Source organism: Vigna unguiculata, chromosome 5 (genome assembly GCF_004118075.2).
Source record: "Vigna unguiculata cultivar IT97K-499-35 chromosome 5, ASM411807v1, whole genome shotgun sequence".
NCBI lineage: Eukaryota > Viridiplantae > Streptophyta > Magnoliopsida > Fabales > Fabaceae > Vigna > Vigna unguiculata.
In genome coordinates this window covers 28,490,510-28,510,382 of record NC_040283.1, presented here as the reverse complement: position 1 = coordinate 28,510,382, position 19,873 = coordinate 28,490,510, and the positions used below count along the sequence as shown (strand labels likewise).

General features: G+C 37.7%; 1 protein-coding gene across 1 annotated transcript; it reads left to right on the top strand.

The window, feature by feature from the left end:
• Positions 1-11,170: 11,170 nt before the first annotated feature.
• LOC114183642 (TLC domain-containing protein At5g14285-like) lies at positions 11,171-12,466 on the top strand. The gene has a single exon (XM_028070725.1). The coding sequence runs from the start codon at positions 11,609-11,611 to the stop codon at positions 12,359-12,361; it is 753 nt and encodes a 250-aa protein (XP_027926526.1). The 5' UTR covers positions 11,171-11,608; the 3' UTR covers positions 12,362-12,466.
• Positions 12,467-19,873: the final 7,407 nt, after the last annotated feature.

The window sequence follows — 19,873 nt, the reverse complement described above, 5'->3', positions numbered from 1 at the left end:
ATATCATTGTATGTTGAAGATAAATGTTGTAACATTTTATGAGACGTGTGGCCTAGCCGATAATGTCACAATTGAGAATCATCAATATTCATTATAGAAGAAAAATGCAAAGGAAAAGAACTGGAGGAGACATGTGTAGTCAAATGCAAATCATTAGATTCTTGTAAGTAAAATAAGTCAATACTTTGTTTAGCTACATCAATCATACAAAGATTGGATATCTACATGATGAAACCATGAAGGTCACAAAATAATATCGTGCATTGAAGAGTGGAAATGAGTTTAGGAATATAAATTAAGTGGACATGAAAATCTGGTACATATAGAGCATTATAAAGAATTAAAGGTCCAAGAGTAATTGTGCCAAAAAAAGTAGCAAAAATAGTGGAGTGATTTGGTAACTTTATTGAAACAGGTTTTATAGGATGTAATGATTCAAATAAGGATTGGTTAGGACATATATGGTATGTCGCTCCACTATCTAAAATCCAATTAGAAAAAAAGAACGTGTCACATGAATTGTTAACATAAGTATGGTTAATGGAAGAAGAAGATTCCTTGTGCTGAAGATCTAGGAGGGTGATGAAGGATTAACTTGTTTTCTTTTAAGATTATTGAATATGGTATGAGTTGATTAAGAAAGCTAAGTGAAATCCCCACTAGACATTAAGATAGCAAGCTATCTAGATGTGAAGGTTCCTTTCACAAAGCTCCAGAGATGAAGATGATGGATTGATTCAAAACAAAAAGGAAATGGAAAGCATATAAACTATAGAAAACCAAGAACAATTAAAGGAAGAAGAAAACATAAAATGGAAAGGAAAGGAATGGTAAAAATGTGAGAAACACGCCACTACAAGGCTAGGCTAGAAGCCATGGCAACCTTGAAGATGAGTGGATGTGTGCCGCCACTTGCTATGCAAGATAAGGCTTAAAAGTATTCACTCCCAAGGGAGGAAACTCTCACAAATGGTTGAGACACAAGAGTGTTTTTACTTCAAAATGTTCAACCCATTTACATGTCTAGGTGCATCCATTATATAGAAGAGTTTAGGGGCCTCTAAGCAAATAAAAGATACCTAAGGATGTCTCTACAAAAACCTAACCCTAGCTTCTAGAAACTAGGTCAAATAAGGTTACAAAAATGAGAGACAAAAGAGCTAACTATGGTGTGTGTAAGGCTAATTTCGTTCTAGCACAAAAGGAGACAAAGATTGTGTCTCACATGTCTCCAAAAAGTGGCCAAAGTGTGCTAAAAACAAAGGAGACCAAAGGTACATAGGTACACTTGCTTCATGCCTTTTACTTTATGCTTTATGCCTTTGCTTTACTCTCTCCTCCACATCATTTATGTTCCCCAATCACCATGCGCCACCTAGCATTGCTTTCTTACTCCTAATTAACCTACAAAGCAAATAAACATAGATTAGCATGTTGGCTTAAGTCAAGTCAACTATAGTCAACAAGTCAAACCTAGTCAAAGGTCAACAAGTCAACTAAAGTTATTTTAGAACCTCTCCAAATTTATCAAGAATCCCTAAAGTGAACTTAGTTTAAGCTTAAACTTCAAAAAGAGCTTTAACAACTCGACTAAAAATGAAGATGTCTTGACAATGATAAAAAATGTTTCTGTTGATTTTATTTGAAATTTGTTTGTCTTTAATACACGGTTGGACATTTTAATTGAGTACACAACCTACCTTAAAAGAAATCAAAAGAAAATGGTTTCATGAAGTAATTAGCGTACCCTTTAAAACACAACACAAAATAAACAGTTGAATTCTTGTATATTTGATTTAGTAATGACTTATATTACTTTAATTTAATTTTAGCGTACTGATTTAGTTTTGGTGCAGCCGCCTGACCGAAGGGCCGTGCATTCTGTCGAAGGCCCCATAATTATGTTATGGGGACCAAATTCCACTAGAATGAACGACGGTGGCCGTTCGGGTCGTGAGCTCCCTTAAATCACTCCGGAGAAATTGCCACATCAACAACCCAAGGAATTGTTTGCCTGTAGTGAGCGGCCTTCGACCGCTTATCCTTGGGCCACCGACCGATGGTCTGGCTAGGAATGTGGATAGGCCATACGGTACAAAAATTTTAGTCAAAATTTTTCCATGAATATGGTTTCCTGACTTTTGGATAGCTCATTTTATTTCATTTTTATTTGCTATGAAAATATTGACTCATTAATTTCTTTATTGACTTATTTTATAGGAATGTATGAGTTACTTGCTCCTTTGTGTAATGTTCCTCAAGTGCATTTGGAACGTCTCTAAGAAATTCACTCAGAAGTTTACAAATTCATTCAAAAGTTCAGAAGCTTTATGAAGATCATTGTATTGATAGATTTGATATGTATTTTTTTTATATTTACGTTAATATAAAATAAGAACTTTCAATACTTTGTATTTTTTTAATATTTACATTGTAATAGTGAATGAATGTATCTTATAATTTTACATCATCAATGAAGTCGATGAAGATCATGAAGACCATGAACAACGACGGAGCATTGTAAGGGCTGGGAGGGGCCATGGACAAGTATATTTTTTTAATATACTTTCATTTTTTTTAAATTATATACATTTTGAAATTTTTGAATTTTTTTTAAAAATTTTTGAAATTATAGATAATATATTTTATAAATAAATGAAAATTAATTTGTTTGTATTTTTATTTCTTTATTAAATATAACCAATTAATGTTAATAGATAATAAAACATAAAATTAAATATATAAAGAATAAAATATATAGGTTTAATTAATCTTTTGGTCACTATTTTCATCTAAAAATGTTAAGTTAGTTATCAAGTTTTTTCTAGTCTCAATTTGATCTTGACTTTTGAAAAATTGATGCAATTTGATCATTCTCGTTAAATTTATTGAAGTGATGAATGATTTTCATCAAGATTGATAGTGAGATTATGTTAATTACACTAACAAAACAAACTATCTTTATTTACAACTTTAATTTTAATGAAGAAGCATCGTTCCATTTCAAGAAATTTAATGAAAATAACCAAATTGCATCAGTTTTTTAAAATTCATAACCAAATTGAAACTAAATAAAATTGGAGGACCAATTTAACATTTTTGAACTAAAACAATAACCAAGAGAATAATTAAACCAAATATTTATTAAGATATTTTTTTATGTCCTTTCTTATTGTCTTGTTATACAAAAATTGTACTCATTTCTCACTGTCATATTTGTTTTAAAGAAAAAAGGCAATTTTTTTTCTCTCATCTCTCATTTGTCTTATTTCTTTTTTGAAGAAAAGAAAAGTAATTATCTTTTATCTTACTTGATAATGAAATATTAATTTAATAGTTAACATTGTTTCTTTTATCTCATATGCCTTTGATATATTCACTTTTTTTATAAATATAGAAGAAAAAATAATGTATTATATGTTTTTTCATAACTGATTTTTAATTGTGACTGTAAGGCCCCATTTTTATTTCTGCCCTAAAGTTAGTGGGCTGCCCTTGTAAGTGGGCCTAAGGGCTGGCCCAGCATATAAGATCCTACTATGTTGCCCTAATCCCACACTCACTTTCACTCTTTCAGAATCGTAGCCGTCACCTTCCTTAGTGCGCCAAAAGTACGTTCTGCTAGGGTTAGGCACTTGCCGTCGTCGAGCTAGTTCGAAGTTGTCTCCTACTCCATGTAAGTACTATGCTAGCCATTCTCGTCTCCATTGTTCCTTTTTCGTTCCTTTCACAGCTAGGGTTCCAAGTAACCCATATCGTGCTTCTGTTTCGCTATCTTTTCAGTTCTTTCATTCGCTCCTTGAGCTGTTGTGCTCGTGCGTTCGGTGTTGGGGGCGTGTTGGGTCGTTTGCTAGCTTATTCCAGGTACAGGAAGCTAGAATCCTCTGTTTGTTTGGTGCGAGTATGCTGTTTTGTGTGCTTGGTGATTCTCTTTGTGTTTACCTGTTGATTTGGATGTATGATACGGTGGGATTGTTGCTTGCGGTATGTCTTTGCATCTGTTGCAGGTGAAAACAGTGGCGGACACTAATAAACTCGCCCAAGCGAGCTAGTCTCGCCTAGGCGAGATTAACAGAGGTTCGCCTAAGCCTTTTCCTCCACGAATGGTCGCCCACACGACCCGCTGTGACTTCTGGGCGAGCAGGCAACTCGCTCAAGCGAGAGGGATCTCGCTTAAGCGAGATCCCGCGTTGCTTATGCTCTTGTTCTTGTGCCTTCGCCTAGGCGGAGGGGGTGGCTCGCTTGAGCGAGACCCCTCAGCCTGAGCGAGGTGCTGGGCGAGACTGTGCTGTGTTTGAATGTCTATTGGTCCCTGAATGATTTGTTTTGGTTGAGTGTGATTGTATGAGGAGTGATCTGTATATAATGGAGCGTGAAGTATATTTTTGGCATGATTCATGAATTGTGGATGATGGGTTGGATGAGACTTAGCATGCGAAATGAATGTGTGGTTTGAAATTTAAGGAACATGGTATTGACATGAGATGAGACCCTAGACTCATGGGATGGTGATGATCAGTGGTATGGATTCAAAATGTGATGCGTATGAGGAATAAATCTCATGGATGGGTATGGAATTGTAAACATGCTTTTGATGTTCTCCTAATGTTGTTTTATGAATGTTGGTCCGTGTCAGCGTGTAATTCCTTGGGGTCTCTAGGTGAGATCTCTGGGGTTGCGCTTCAGTGGTCGGGACGTAATCCATGACCCCTGTTAGTGGGTGTCCATGGTGGTGCCCCATCTGTATAATTAGGTAAGGATTCAAGGTAAGGTTGCATCCTAACACTCTGAGGAGCCAGTTAGTCTCACCTAGAGCGGACTGACTCCTGTGGTGAGAGTAGCAGGAGGCCTGAATTCCAGTAAGGGCTAACCTTGTGGTGAGGGAGATTTTATTCATCGTAACACTTGTAACACATAGCTCAAGATCGAGCAGCTCAGGGTCGAGCAGAGGTATCCACCACAAGTGCAAGCATCCGCTGAATCTGACCAAGTTATACGTATCCGGATGAGTCGAGTCGAGTCGAGTCGTAGTGTATTGAATGAAGAGTCATAACATGTTTGGTTGTTATATGGATGTGAGATGATGAAAATATATTTGACTGTATGATGAGTATGTGTTGGCTCTAGCTTACCCGTTTTGTTGCATGGTTGTGTTGTATGTGGCTGTTCTTCCTTGCGATGATCATCAACTTGGTTGATGGGAGCAGATGGGCGAGGTTCTCGTGGTCAGCAAGGGAGTGGTGATTCAGTAGCTTAGCCATCTGGGCTGGAGTCATTTTATTCATGATTTCTTTAGGGCTACGGCCCCTGTATCGTTTTATGATTTCTTACTCTACACACCTTATTAGAATTGTATCTGTTTTATGTTGGCATCGTGGTGTGCCAGGTTGTAGGGGTTGCGTTAAGGACCCCAAGACTACGCTGCTATACTTTATCGCGTGACGTTTCCTTTAATTTCGTTTAATAATTAAATGGGACATTACATTTATGGTATCAGAGCGGTCATTACTTAGGTCTGTGGACTTGGATGTCCGCTTAGCTTTCTCTGTGTGTCTTCTGAGTGTTCAGTGAAAATTCTTATCTTTATCGAGTCTAACCAAGTGATTTTCTGTGTGCCAGTGGACTATGGCACCTCCTCGTCGAGCTTCTCAATCATCCCAGGGGGACGCACCAGATATCGCCAGAGCCATAGAGGCGATGGTAGCAGCGATGGCACAATAGAGAGCTGCGATGATGCAGCAGCATGAGGCATCCATGCAGCGGCAGGCGGCGTCGCTTGAGCAGCAACAGGCTGTGATGCAGCAGATGGAGGCTGCGAGGATAGCTGCTGAGGATGCTCATCGGTAACACATGGAGGCCCTCCGCCAGTTGGAGGAGAACAGGGCGGCTGCCCTTGTGTTTGGTCCTGAACCACGACCTGCAGTTAGGGAGTGGAGTCTGGAGGACTTTCTGAAGCACCACCCGACGAAGTTTGACGGGAAGACTAGTCCTGACGCCGCAGACCAATGGCTAAAGGACCTGGAGCGCATCTATGATGCGAAGATGTACCCTGCAGAGAACAGGTTGGCGTTCTCTGTGTACATGCTCACGGGAGAGGCGGAGCATTGGTGGAGCAGCACCAGATCCATCCTGGAGGAGAGGGATGAGCCCGTGTCATGGGAGATTTTCAGGGAGAGATTCCTATCAGAGTACTTTCCTGACAGCATCCGGTACGCCAAGGAGGTGGAATTCCTCCAGTTGACCCAGGGAGGGAAGACCGTGACTGAGTACGCTGAGAGGTTCAAGCATCTCAGCCGCTTCTATACACTGCCACTGGATGAGGAGTGGAGATGCCGTAAGTTTGAGAACGGCCTCAGGGGAGATATTCGCTTGATGGTGGCACCCTTGTCCATCAAGGACTTTGCTGCTCTGGTAGAGAAGGCCAGAGTGATGGAGAAGATGAAGCGTGAAGTGGAAGGTCAACGCCCATAGCAGCCACAACCGCATCAGAGGATCGGTGGACCATCTGGGTCCAGGCCCAGACATGAGGAGCGGAGGAGACCATATGATAGACCACACCATCAGTCTCAGGGGTCTAGGGGTCTTCCTTCTCAGCAGGGTCGAGTGTAGTGTTACACATGTGGAGGACCCCACCCGAGGTATGCTTGTCCACGCAGGGAGGGTTACCGCAGGTGCAACAACTGTGGCAAGGAAGGCCACTTTGGGAGGGATTGCCCCAACCTTTCTAGGGCAGCGACACGCCCTCCAGTTCAGGCACCCCAGCAGCATCAGGGGAGGGACAGAGGCAACAGGCCTCAGGCGACGGGCAGAGTCTATGCCATGACCGGAGCTGAGGCTGCAGGTTCAGGTAACCTTGTTATGGGTTATTGTGTGATTTCTGGGATGAGATGTTGTGTGTTGTATGATTCTGGAGCGACACACTCTTTTGTGTCTTTTGCTTGTGTGGAACGGTTGGGTTTGCCGGTGCGTGAGCTGCAGTGTGAGCTTGCGGTGTCTACTCCGGCGTCGGGTTTGGTCAGGACGTCGTCCTTGTGTGCTAGGCTTCCAGTGGAGGTAGAGGGGCACAGGTACAGGGTGAACTTAATCTGCCTACCTCTACAGGAGTTGGAGGTGATCTTAGGGATGGATTGGCTCTCTGCCAATCGCATTCTGATAGACTGTCGGGAGAAGAAGTTGTTGTTTCCCGACTCAGAGGAGCCTGAGTTGGTGTCTTTCCAAGGTGTTATGAGGGAACTACAGGACGGTGCGCAGTGTTACATGGTCTTCACGCATATGGAGGTGGAGAGAGGGGAGACGACGTCTGTGATACCGATCGTCCAGGATTTTGTGGATGTGTTTCCGGAGGAGGTACCGGGATTGCCTCCCAGTAGAGAGGTGGAGTTCTCCATCGATCTAGTCCCAGGCACAGGTTCGATATCGATGGCTCCGTATCGCATGGCTCCAGCAGAGTTGGTAGAGCTCAAGAAATAGATAGAAGACTTGATGGAGAAACAATTCATCCGACCCAGCACTTCGCCTTGGGGAGCACCAGTGTTGTTGGTGAAGAAGAAGGACGGGAGTTCACGCCTGTGTGTGGATTACAGGCAACTGAACAAGATGACTATCAAGAACAAGTATCCGCTCCCGAGGATTGACGACTTGATGGATCAGTTACATGGGTCATCAGTGTTTTCGAAGATAGACCTGCGGTCAGGTTAGCACCAGATTTTGGTAAAGGCTGATGATGTGCAGAAGACAGCCTTCAGATCCAGGTATGGCCACTACGAGTATGTGGTTATGCCTTTTGGCGTGACCAACGCCCCAGCGGTGTTCATGGACTACATGAACAGGATCTTCCGACCTTTCCTAGATAAGTTTGTAGTGGTCTTCATAGACGACATCCTTATCTACTCCAGGACTCAGGAGGAGCATGCAGAACACCTGAGGTTGGTGCTTGGTGTTTTGAGAGAGAAGCAGTTGTATGCCAAGTTGTCCAAGTGCGAGTTCTGGATGGATGAGGTTCAGTTTTTGGGGCATGTGATATCCGCTCAGGGGATTGCAGTGGACCCGACAAAGGTCGAGGCAGTGGTAAAGTGGGAAAGTCCTAAATCAGCCACAGAGATCAGGAGCTTTGTGGGGTTAGCGGGCTACTATAGGAGATTCATAGAGGGATTCTCCAAGATAGTGGCGCCTCTGACTTTGCTTACACGGAAGGACCAACCCTTCACTTGGACGAACAAGTATAAGGAGAGCTTTCAAGAGCTAAAGAGGAGATTAACGAGTGCTCCTATATTGGTAATTCCATATGTGGGGAAACCATTTGAGGTCTACTGCGACACGTCTCATCTTGGACTGGGTTGCGTCTTGATGCAGGAAAAGAAGGCAGTGGCATATGCTTCGAGGCAGCTTAAGATACATGAGCGTAACTATCCCACTCATGACTTGGAGTTGGCGGCTATAGTTTTTGCCTTGAAGATCTGGAGGCACTATCTGTATGGTGCTCAGTTTCGAGTGTTCAGCGACCACAAGAGTTTAAAGTACTTGTTTGATCAGAAGGAGCTGAACATGAGGCAGAGGAGGTGGATGGAATTCCTCAAGGACTATGATTTCGAGCTCCTATACCACCCGGGGAAGGCAAATGTAGTGGCAGATGCTCTAAGCAGGAAGACGGTACACACTGCACACCTTATGATTAAGGAGGTGGAACTACTAGAGAAATTCAGAGACATGAGGATACATGTGGAGTTGGGGTCCGAGTCCATTAGGTGTAGTACCCTTGCTATATCTAGTGACTTCTTGGGCTCGATCAGAGAGAGGCAGTTGTTGGATGCTGGTCTGAACAGAGTTAGGGAACAACTTGGATCAGAGGAAGCCAGAGACTTTGCCGTGAGTGATGATGGCATACTGAGGTTTTGAGGCAGAGTATGTATTCCTGATGATGCTGAGGTGAGGAAGTTGATCCTTGAGGAAGGACACAAGAGTCGTCTTAGCTTGCACCCTGGCATGACTAAGATGTACCAGGACCTCAAGGAAACTTTCTGGTGGCAGGGAATGAAGAAAGATGTGGCTCAGTTTGTATCAGCTTGTTTAACGTGTCAGAAGGCGAAGGTGGAGCATCAAAGGCCCGGTGGCATTCTACAGTCATTGGAGGTACCGGTGTGGAAATGGGACAGCATCTCCATGGACTTCGTGACTCATCTTCCACGGACTTTTAGAGGACATGACACTATCTGGGTGATAGTGGATCGGTTGACCAAGAGTGCTCACTTTTTGGCGATGAACTTGAGGATGTCTATGGCCAAGCTGGCCCAGTTGTACATTAAGGAGTTAGTAAGACTTCATGGAGTGCCCTTGAGCATAGTTTCCGACAGAGACCCACGGTTCACATCCCGGTTTTGGCAGACGCTGCAGGGTGCTATGGGTAGCAAGCTCACCATGAGTTCAGTTTATCACCCTCAGACCGATGGTCAGTCTGAGAGGACGATCCAGTCATTAGAAGACTTGTTGAGGACATGTATATTGGACCACCTGGGAGCTTGGGATGAAGTATTGCCTTTGATTGAGTTCACCTACAACAACAGTTTTCATGCGAGCATTGGCATGGCGCCATACGAGGCTCTTTATGGCAGGAGGTGTAGGACTCCTCTCTGTTGGTATCAGGATGGGGAGGCAGTATTAGTTGGACCATAGTTGTTAGAGCAGACCATCGAGAAGGTGAGGATGGTGAGAGATAGGATGCTGGCTTCTCAGAGTAGGCAGAAGGCCTATGCTGATCGTAGGAGGAGACCTTTGGAGTTTGCAGCAGGAGATCATGTATTCTTGAGGGTGACCCGAACCACGGGCGTGGGAAGGGCTCTCCGCTCAAGGAAGCTTTCACCCAAGTTCCTTGGCCCGTATCAGATCACGAGGAGGATTGGGCCAGTAGCTTATGAAATAGCTTTACCCCCACAGTTGGCGAACCTTCATCCAGTGTTTCATGTGGTGTGCCAGGTTGTAGGGGTTGCGTTAAGGACCCCAAGATTACGCTGCTATACTTTATCGCGTGACGTTTCCTTTAATTTCGTTTATTCAGTTAGAGGAACCAATTTTTAAAACATTATTAATGATCTAACAATTTAATGGTTAAATAATTATATTATTTTGAGCCCTCCAAAACTTGTGATTAAGATCCACCACTAACTATGAAAATAATATTGAAGAGTAATTAAACATCATTTACTGTTAATACAATAATACAGTAACAATAACAAACTTAAATGATTTCGTGTATAACTTTCTGTTTTTTCTTGTAAGATTTTGTAGACATGGCCGTGTTCCGTGTTCATTCAATTAGGTAATATCACGACAGTTAACGGTGACTCTCAATATATTACTAATTTTCATTGTTTGATCAATAACGTTTGTTGATACCAAGATTGAATTTACTAATGATTTATGAAACCTTAAATAGAGTTTATGATGATATTGTCAATTAGAAATCGGGGTGGGAGGTGTAGTTGAATTCTGTAATTGTGGGGAAGTTATCGGGTTTAGCTTAATCAGTGATATTCTAATGTTCTTCTGTTGGTTCTAAAATGGTATTGATGAGTTGTGTAACTTGGCAAAATAGATTGGTTGTTGTTTGATAATGGAGAATTGAATGGGAAAGGAGATATGGGGTATTAATTATGCTTATTAATGTTTATTTATTGATTGTGGTTGGAATCAAAGCAATCGGTGAAATGAAGAATTACAGGTTCGAGTTTAAATTACGAAATGATGTTTCGTTTCTCGGAATAGGGAATCATATGATTTGTAAAGCCTTGATTACTTTATTGGAGTATATGATTAGTGAAGTCCTGATATTTTTTAGTTGCTTTTAAACAGCATAATTTGCTCTTATCTCGAATAAATGTTTACCATTGTTCACTTATGGCCGGATATGTACAAAGTTAAACACAAAATTTATTGAATTAAAAAAAATTATAATTTTTTTGAAGAATTTACATAAGAACAATTTTTTTAATAAATAACTTATAATATAATTATACAACTTCCATTAATTATTATCAGAATTGCATTGGTAGAGAGGTGTTTGCAAAAAATATTATTTGTAATGCATCACAAACTTTGTAGTTGTTTAAAATTAGAAACAGTTGCTTGTATTTGTAACCACTTCTTCCTATGTGTTTTACATTTACATTAAATATAGGAGAGAAAATACAAAGATTGAGAAGAACAAAATATTAATGAGTTAAGCTTGCTGTCATAACAAAATTTATTGAGGGCAAAAAGTGTGGAGGTGCAGGAAGAAAAATATGGGGTGCATGAAAAAGTCCTTAAAAAAAATGTAATATGTAAACTCCAATAGGTTGAGTCCATTAAGAGCCCAGGAAGCGATAACGAGTCCAGTTTGTTCATCAAACTCGTTTATCTCATTGATCCATTGCTTGCTTTGCTCACTCGATTCCTTAGTTCATCAAATCTCCATTTTTCTCTCTATCGCGTTCACGCTTCCTTTAACTTCACCAAAACCACATTCCTTTCAAATAAAACTATAAACACAACCACAGCGTCAGAATAAAAACCCAGAATATTCTGTTTTCCATTCCAACAAGGTTTCATAAAAAAAAAAAAAAACAAAAAAATAATGGGAACCTCGTTAGCGTCGTTGCAAAGCTGGGTTATTTTGCCATTCTTCTTCATGTTCCTGGCCATCTACCTCGTCGGCTACTTCATCGTTTTCCGCAAACAGTCCACCAAGATCCGACCCGAATTCTCCAGCTGCCTGATCTCGATCTTCCACGGCACCCCCGCCGCGCTTCTCGGCAGTGCCGCCCTTCTCACCGACGACCAGCGGGGCTTCGCAGCGCCCACCACCGCCTTCCAGAAGCTGGTCCTTGATTTCAGCGCCGCCTACTTCCTAACGGATCTGCTCCACTATGTGGCCTTCTACCCGAGCGACGTGCTCTTCATCGCGCACCACGTGGCTACGCTCTTCGTTGTCCTCACGTGCCGTCACGCCGTATCGCACGGGGCCTTCTCCGTCCTCGTGCTCCTCGTACTCGCCGAGGTCACCAGCGCGTGCCAGAACGCGTGGACCCTGGCCGGCGCGCGCCGTCGCGAGGATCCCTTTGCTGCGAGGTTCTACGACGCGCTCTCGCCGCCGTTTTATGCGGTTTACTCCGTTGTGAGGGGCTTCATTGGGCCCTACTTCATGTACCGGATGGTGACGTTCTACGCGAGTGGGGGCGCGCGTGGGCTTGTTCCCGCTTGGGCCTGGGTCTCGTGGGTTTTGGTGGTGGTCATGGCCATTGGGGTTAGTATCATGTGGATTTCTAATCTTTGGATTCAGTTTTTTAGGGAAAGAAGGGGCAAATTGTTAGAACAGAAAATTAGATAAGTATTCTTATTTTGTTTGCAACTACAAATATCAGCATTAGGATTGTTCTCTCTTTTATTTTAATATCATTTATTATTATTCTTATAATACGTAACATCTTCAGAACTTTGATTTTCATTTGATGTCTCATATGATTTGGTGTGTTTTGATTGGTAATTTATTATATCCCTATGCATCAAAATTAATGGGTGTTGGAAAATTAATAACCTCTGATTGTCACGGATTTGACATGGTTTTATGAGATATTTTGAATAATTGTGGGCGTAATTAATATGCATTTGCGGGAACTAAAATAGATTTTGAAAATTACAGTTTGGCTCTTCTTATGGAAAATGAATGTTTTGGGAAAATGATTGATATTAAGTCGATTATCTCTTAAATCAATGTAGGTGCGTGTCATACTATTTTTTATGAGTTTTTCATTGTTATTTTTATTTTATGTGTTTCCATACTTTTAAAAGAATTTGAACCAATAAATTTATTCATATAAAATAGTAAATGTCAAAATTTAATAATAGTTCTACTTTTAAATATGTCAACATCACAAAAATCAATTTATAAAATCTATTTTGCTTACTTATATTATTTTTTTCTTAATTATCATGTTCAATGATTTATCATTAACAAATGTAATATAAAAGATAACATCAATTATTAAAAAATATAATTTGACATTAAAATAAAAAAATATAATTGATTATACATTAAGCATTCAAAGAATATTATGTTTTAATTATTAAAATATGAAGTTTTGAGTTTTTGTAAATTTAAAAACTTTTAATTTAATTTTTATTAAATTTTTGAGTATATTAAGTTCCTAAAATTTTAAATTTTTTAATTTAGTATTTTGTTATAAGACATTATGATTAAGATGATAAGTTTTGCTATCCCATGTTAATTTTGGAGAAAAAAATGGATTTTGTTATCTCATATTCACAGCATTATTAAACATTTAATATTAAAAGAGTGTATTTTTGCTTCTATAATATCAAAATTTTAAAAAAAAATTATAATTATATATCTTTCAAATTTATATACCAAAGAAATAATTATGAGATCTAAAACATTAGTAAATTTGTAAACGTTAATATTACTTAGTTAATAAAATTTAAAAATACATTTAAAAATTTATAAAAAGAAAACAAATATTTAAAATAAAAAATATTTTAAATGTATGTTTACTTCAACTTTTTAAATTATAAAGAAATATATTTTTTAGTACACTAATAAAAATTATAATATATCACCTGATCAAAATCACACAAAAAAAAAAATTAAACTAATAAGAATTGAAATTTAACATATATATCTCTCATTTGAACTTTAATATATGTTGGATGGTGATAAAAAAATTCATGAAAATTACTTTAACTTATTATATTAAAGTAAATAAAACTTTTTTATACAATTATAGTGATAAAATTATCGGTATAATAATGAGTTAGAAAATAAAAATAATTACATAAAAAATATCAAAATAGTATTCTACATAATATAAATAAATAATAAATTGTTATAAGATAAGCTAATAATAGATGAAAGAAGAAAAGGAAGAATAGATAATGAGAGAATATGGAGCAACCCTTTTATAGATGTCTTATTACTGATAGGAAAAGTCTTATTTATAGATACAACATGTAACCTATAAAGGGTACAAATCAAACAATTAATACAAATATTTACATAAAGAGTAATTATTCATACGAGTACCAATCATGTTAATCATGTGAGTAACTATATCAAATCAATGGACGACCATTAATTCATAACGCTCCCCCTTGGGTGTCCATTGATAAGAAAATGTGCTCGTTAAAACCTTACTAGGAAAAATCCTTTAGGATAAAAACCTAGTGAAGGAAAAAAAGTATAACATTTTGTATTCTTTAATACAATATTGTTCATCACATATTCTATTTTTCCTCCTCGTGTAAACTTACATCATTAAGATGACGAAGTCCAAACTTGTGAATCATTTGCTCAAAAGTTCTTCTTGGCAAATACTTTGTAAATAGACTTGCTAGATTTTCGCATGGATGAATCTTTTGGGTATCTATATCATCCTTTTAATTGAACAATACACTATTATCTTCATATATGGTTGTTGATTCCATCTTTTGGGGATAGCCACAAGTTTCTTGCACATGTTGAATTATAAACCTTAACCAAACAAATTTACAACTTTCCTCATAGTTTTGTATGAGTAAATGATGTTGTTGCTATAATTTGTTTCATATACCATTATGAAATCATTGTGCTACTACATGTAAACAAATATCTTGTTTGTAATCAACCATTGTCACACTGTGAAAATATGTAAAATAACATGCATATGCATAATCCATTAGGTCTTTTGAATCATTTAGATAAAATAAGCTCATATTCGTAGTACCATGAAGGTAACAAAGCATATGTTTTACTCCAATCTGATGTATTTTTTGCAAGTGAAGAAATATATATTGGTTAACAAATTTACAACAAATTCAATATCAGGACACGTATAATTAGTAAGAAGTTCTTCAACAATTTCTGAAGGTCTAAAAAAAGATTTATCAATATCTAACAACCTCACAACCATTGGAGTGCATAATGGATGTGAGTTGTCCATTTAGAACCTTCATTATATAAGCCTCTTGATGTACAAAAACACCTTTAAATACTAAATTTCTAATCTCAAACAAAAATTTTGCCTTTTCAAGATCCTTCATCTCAAATTCCTTCTTTAAGCAATCAATTGTCTTTATGAGCTCATTAGGAGTTCCAACAATGTTTATGTCATCTACATAAACAATAATTATGGAAAATTCATTTTTTAATATTTTCATATAAGTACAAGGACAAATGAGATCATTTCTACATCCTTCTTTTAACAAGTACTCAATAAGACGATTATACCATATACGTTCTAATTGCTTTAATCAATAAAAGAGCTTGTTCAATTTTATTAAATAACTCTCTTTAGAATTTTCCTTGTTGGGCAAATTAAATTCATCAGAGATTTTCATATAAATATCATTTCCAAGAGAACCGTACAAATAGGTTGCAACATCATCCATTATATGTAAATGCAGACCTTGTTGTGCAACTAGGATAATCAAATATTGTAATGTTGCATCCAAAACCAGTGAATATGTCTTTTCACAAATAAATAGCAGGTTTTTGTGAAAAACCTTAAGCAATCAACTGTGCTTTGTTTCTAATAATTTCACTATTCTTATTTTGTTTTTGTGCAAAAAATCCATATGTACCTAACAGGTTTCACACCCTCAGGTGTGTGAACTATGGGTCCAAAAACCTTTCATTTAGCAAGCAAATCTAATTATGCTTCTTTGCATATTTTCATTTTGGCCAATCATTTCTTTGTCGACAATCTTCAATGATCATTGGTTATTGATCTTCATTGTTATTCATAACATTCATCGTTATATTATCTGTAAAAGTTTCGTCAATGTAGCCTTCATTATGATTCCATATCATATGATTCATGACATAATTTATTGAGATCTCATCATTTTCAACAATTTCAGGTGCTTGAGGTTCATCTGCAATCGAATAATTTATTATGTCAAATGAATCTTTTGGGATTTCCACCTTTTCGATTAGGTAATCTTACATTTTAGCTTATTTTCTCAATCAAGAGTTTTTATCTTACGCTTCAAGCGTATCTTTGGAACCGACAGGCCTACCACGCTTCAAGCGTGTTATGAAGTAATATCAAATATATTTGGAGCATTAATAGTTGATATATATGATTTAGTTACCATTTTTGTCAATAAAAACATATGGTAATTGATTGAATTATTTTTTAAATGAATTATCCTTTGAACTTCCGGTTCACATTCTTGTAGTGGCCTTTGTTCATCTCTTAGTTTTGGGAAGAGAAGGAAGAATGGTGGTGCACATGTTGCTTTGGAAAACTCTTTTTGTAGGCAAGTAACACTTTGGTGGAAACTTGTCCCTTTTCTTATTTTTCTTATTTTACTTTATTTCTATCCTTATTAACTTCTTGAGGTGATAGAGGTAATAAAGTGATTTTTTTCTCATTTGTGAAGAAAATGTATTTGTTGGTATGACCATAATGTAAAGTTTGTTTATCAAATTGCCATGGCCTACCTAGTAAGATATGTGTGACTTCCATGGGAACAACATCACATAGGACCTAATCTTTGTAGCTTCCTATAGAGAAGTTAATTAGGACTTGTTTATTGACATCTATTTCTCCTTCCTTACTTATCCAAGCAAGTTTGTAAGGCTTAACATGAGGAATGATTACTAAGTTAAGCTTTTCCACCAACCTTGTGCTAACCACATTGGTATTTCTTCCTCATCAATAATTAAAGAGTAAACCCATTTGTTAATCTTGCATCTTGATTGAAAACTGTTTTCTCTTTGAGTTGGCTCAGACTCACTTTGATCTTGGCCTATCATGCACTTTATTAACATAGGGTCTCTCACAAAGTTTAGTTTTACTAGAGGAAGAAGATTCCTTTGAAAGAGTAGGGGGGATGAATGTTCACTCTCAACATCATTACTTTTCTTTAAGATCATGGTCCTCTTGGTTGGACAATTCAAAGCAATATGTTTATACCCTAAACATTTAAAACATTTAATGGAACTCGATCTTTGAGAAGTGGAATGGTGAGTGTGACCACTTGGTGACTTACTTTTACTTGATGGTTCTTGGTGAGACTCAGAAGGGAATTTATCATGTTTTCTTTTATCCTTCCCCTTCCATGAGTGACTATAGTAATGGTTGGGTGAGTAACTCTTCTTTGCCCTACTTTTTCTTTTCAATTGAATTTCAATTGCAAGGGCAAGTGTGAAAACATTTTCAAGGGTGGAGTATGTCTCTCCTAAGACCATTCACAAACCTTTTCATTTTCTCTTTGTTAGTTTCTTTTACTACAACCCTAAGCATTTGAGACTCTAATTCTTTAAAGTACTCACTCACACACATAAGACCTTGGTGAAGCCTTTGGAACTTCAAAAGAAGTTCCTTCCTATAGGAGGGAGGAACAAATCTGAGGGAGGAACAAATCTAGCACGCATAAGGGTTTTAATGTCCATCCAAGAAGCTGCGGGTGGCCATTGGTCATAATGCTTACAAACTTTATGCCACAAAGTTTGGACATACTCCAAAAATCCTAAAACTACTAGATTAACTTGTGCTTGATCCTTTATATGATTTTCATTGAAAATTCGCTCAATTTTAGCTTCCCAATCAAGGTAGATTTTGGGATCACTTCCACCCTAGAACTTAGGAATCTTTGGAGTTTGCTTCTTTTGTGATGGGTTATGCCTAAAATGCCCTTTTTTCCTAGCCTATCTTTCTTGCTCTCTAGCTTCAAGCCTTTGAATGTGCTTTTGGATTCTTAAGTCAGTTTGCTCCTATTCTTTTCTCAATTGTTCAAAGGCCTCGTTCCTAGACAACTCCGAATCTTGAAGCAATCTCTTCAATATATTGTTTTTGTTAGAAGTAGGTGCATTTGATGAACTTGCAACGATTCTTATAAAAAAACACTCAAAGCCGAGATAAAAGAAATGAATTAGGGGTTATACAACATAAAACCAAGACCAATTCCAACCCGAAGTGTTTGGATCACACTCCTAACGTAACAAGGCAAAGCTAGCACTCAAAGTCCACCAAAGGAGTGAAGAAAAACACTTAAAAACTTTTTTGAAACCTTTCAAGATACAAGCTCAATATGTTTTGACCAACCACTCAAGGAATTCTAAGAAAAGAAAATTACGAAGACAAAAAAGGATCACCTAAAGACAAGCAAGAAAAGCATAAAACAAGGAAAGCTAAACCTTAAGAGAGAAAATTTGAGACAAAACTTTCAACAAGACTAACACAAGAAAATCTCATTTTAAGGACTCTATGAAAAGTACTTGAACATGCATTACCAAGTCTCAAATCAGGCATAGACCAAGAAAGATAGTAACCAAGTTTAAGAATTGGGACTAATTTTCCAATATCACCTAACACTCAAATATGAAAACTAGTAGCATAACACCTACTGATTTTTGTAATTTTAGTTCACCAAGGAGCATTATTGCTCTCGCCATATGAGAAAAGTGCAATAAAAATTTTCTTCTTCCAAAAACTAGTTTCATAAGATGATGAAAATGTTTTTGGGTGGCTTGGACACTTAGTTCCCCCAATTTTAGGCCAAAATCAATTTCATGGAGCATACATCAAACAAGACATATAATTCATGCAATATTCAAATACTTTAGGAAACAATAACAAGAAAACTTCAAGTACGCAGAAGACAAAGGACTCAAAAACAAAGTTAAGCATAATTAAAGACACTTTTAACAAGTAAGACAAAAGTTTGGCATGGTAACATTTCATATAGCTCTCAGTTTTGGACCAAAATGGTATCAAACAACATGCTCGCAACTTCAGAAGGCAACAAAGATATGGAGAGTGAGTTCTAGATACTTAAACCTCATATGAGAGATCCACCAAGCACAAAACACAAGAAAACAATGGTTAGAATATAAAAAGTACCATATTCAAGATAACCTAAGTTCTAGACACCAAATGAGGAAGGATTAAGTTGGTTACTTTTATATTTTCGAATATGGTGAGAATTTATTTAAGAAAGTCTAGTGAAAGTGAACTTCAAAAGACTCCAGAGAGGAAGAGAAATGGATTAAATCAAGAAAACAAAACATGATAAGGAACATATCATAAAACCGCAAGGAAAAGGAGAATAAATAAGGCAGAAAACGAAAAAGACAAGAGATGAAATATGTGAGTGAAGCACGCCACTTCAAGGAAAGGCCAAGGCCATCAATCCTTGGAGATGAGTGGAGATGTGCCGCCACTTGAGTAAAGCTCAATATAAGACTTAAAAGTTTCACTCCAAGAGAGCATACTCAATGATTGAACAAATGTGTATATTAACTCAAAATGATTAACCTTTTTACAAGCCTAAGAACACCCTTTATATAGAAGAGTTTAGGGGCCTCTAAGCAAATAAAAGATACATAAGGATATCTCTACAAATATCTAACCCTAGGTTCTAAAAACTAGGTTAAAATTAGGTTACAAAATGAGACAAAAGGAGCTAACTATGGTGTACACAAAGGGATTTTCGTTCAAGCTCTAAAGGAGACCAAAAAGTGTGTCTCATATATCTCCAAAAAGGCCAAAAAGGTGCTAAAGACAAAGGAGACCAAGTGGTACAAAGGTACACTTGCTTTATGCTTTTTACTTTATGATTTTTCCTTTTTTCTCTCCTCCACCCATGCTCTACATCATCTCCACTTCTCCATTACGGTTGTGCCACATCATCCACCATACTTAACCTTAATTAAACCTACAAAACACATAAACAAGGATTAGCATGTTGGATTAAGTCAAGGCAACTATATTCAAAGAGTTAAGCCTAGTTAAAAGTCAACAAGTTAACTAAGGTTGAGTCAACTTAGGCAATTTGAAACGTAATGAAAAAAAAAACAATGAAATGGATTAAGGAACTCCCTTTCTCCTAAGCATATGCC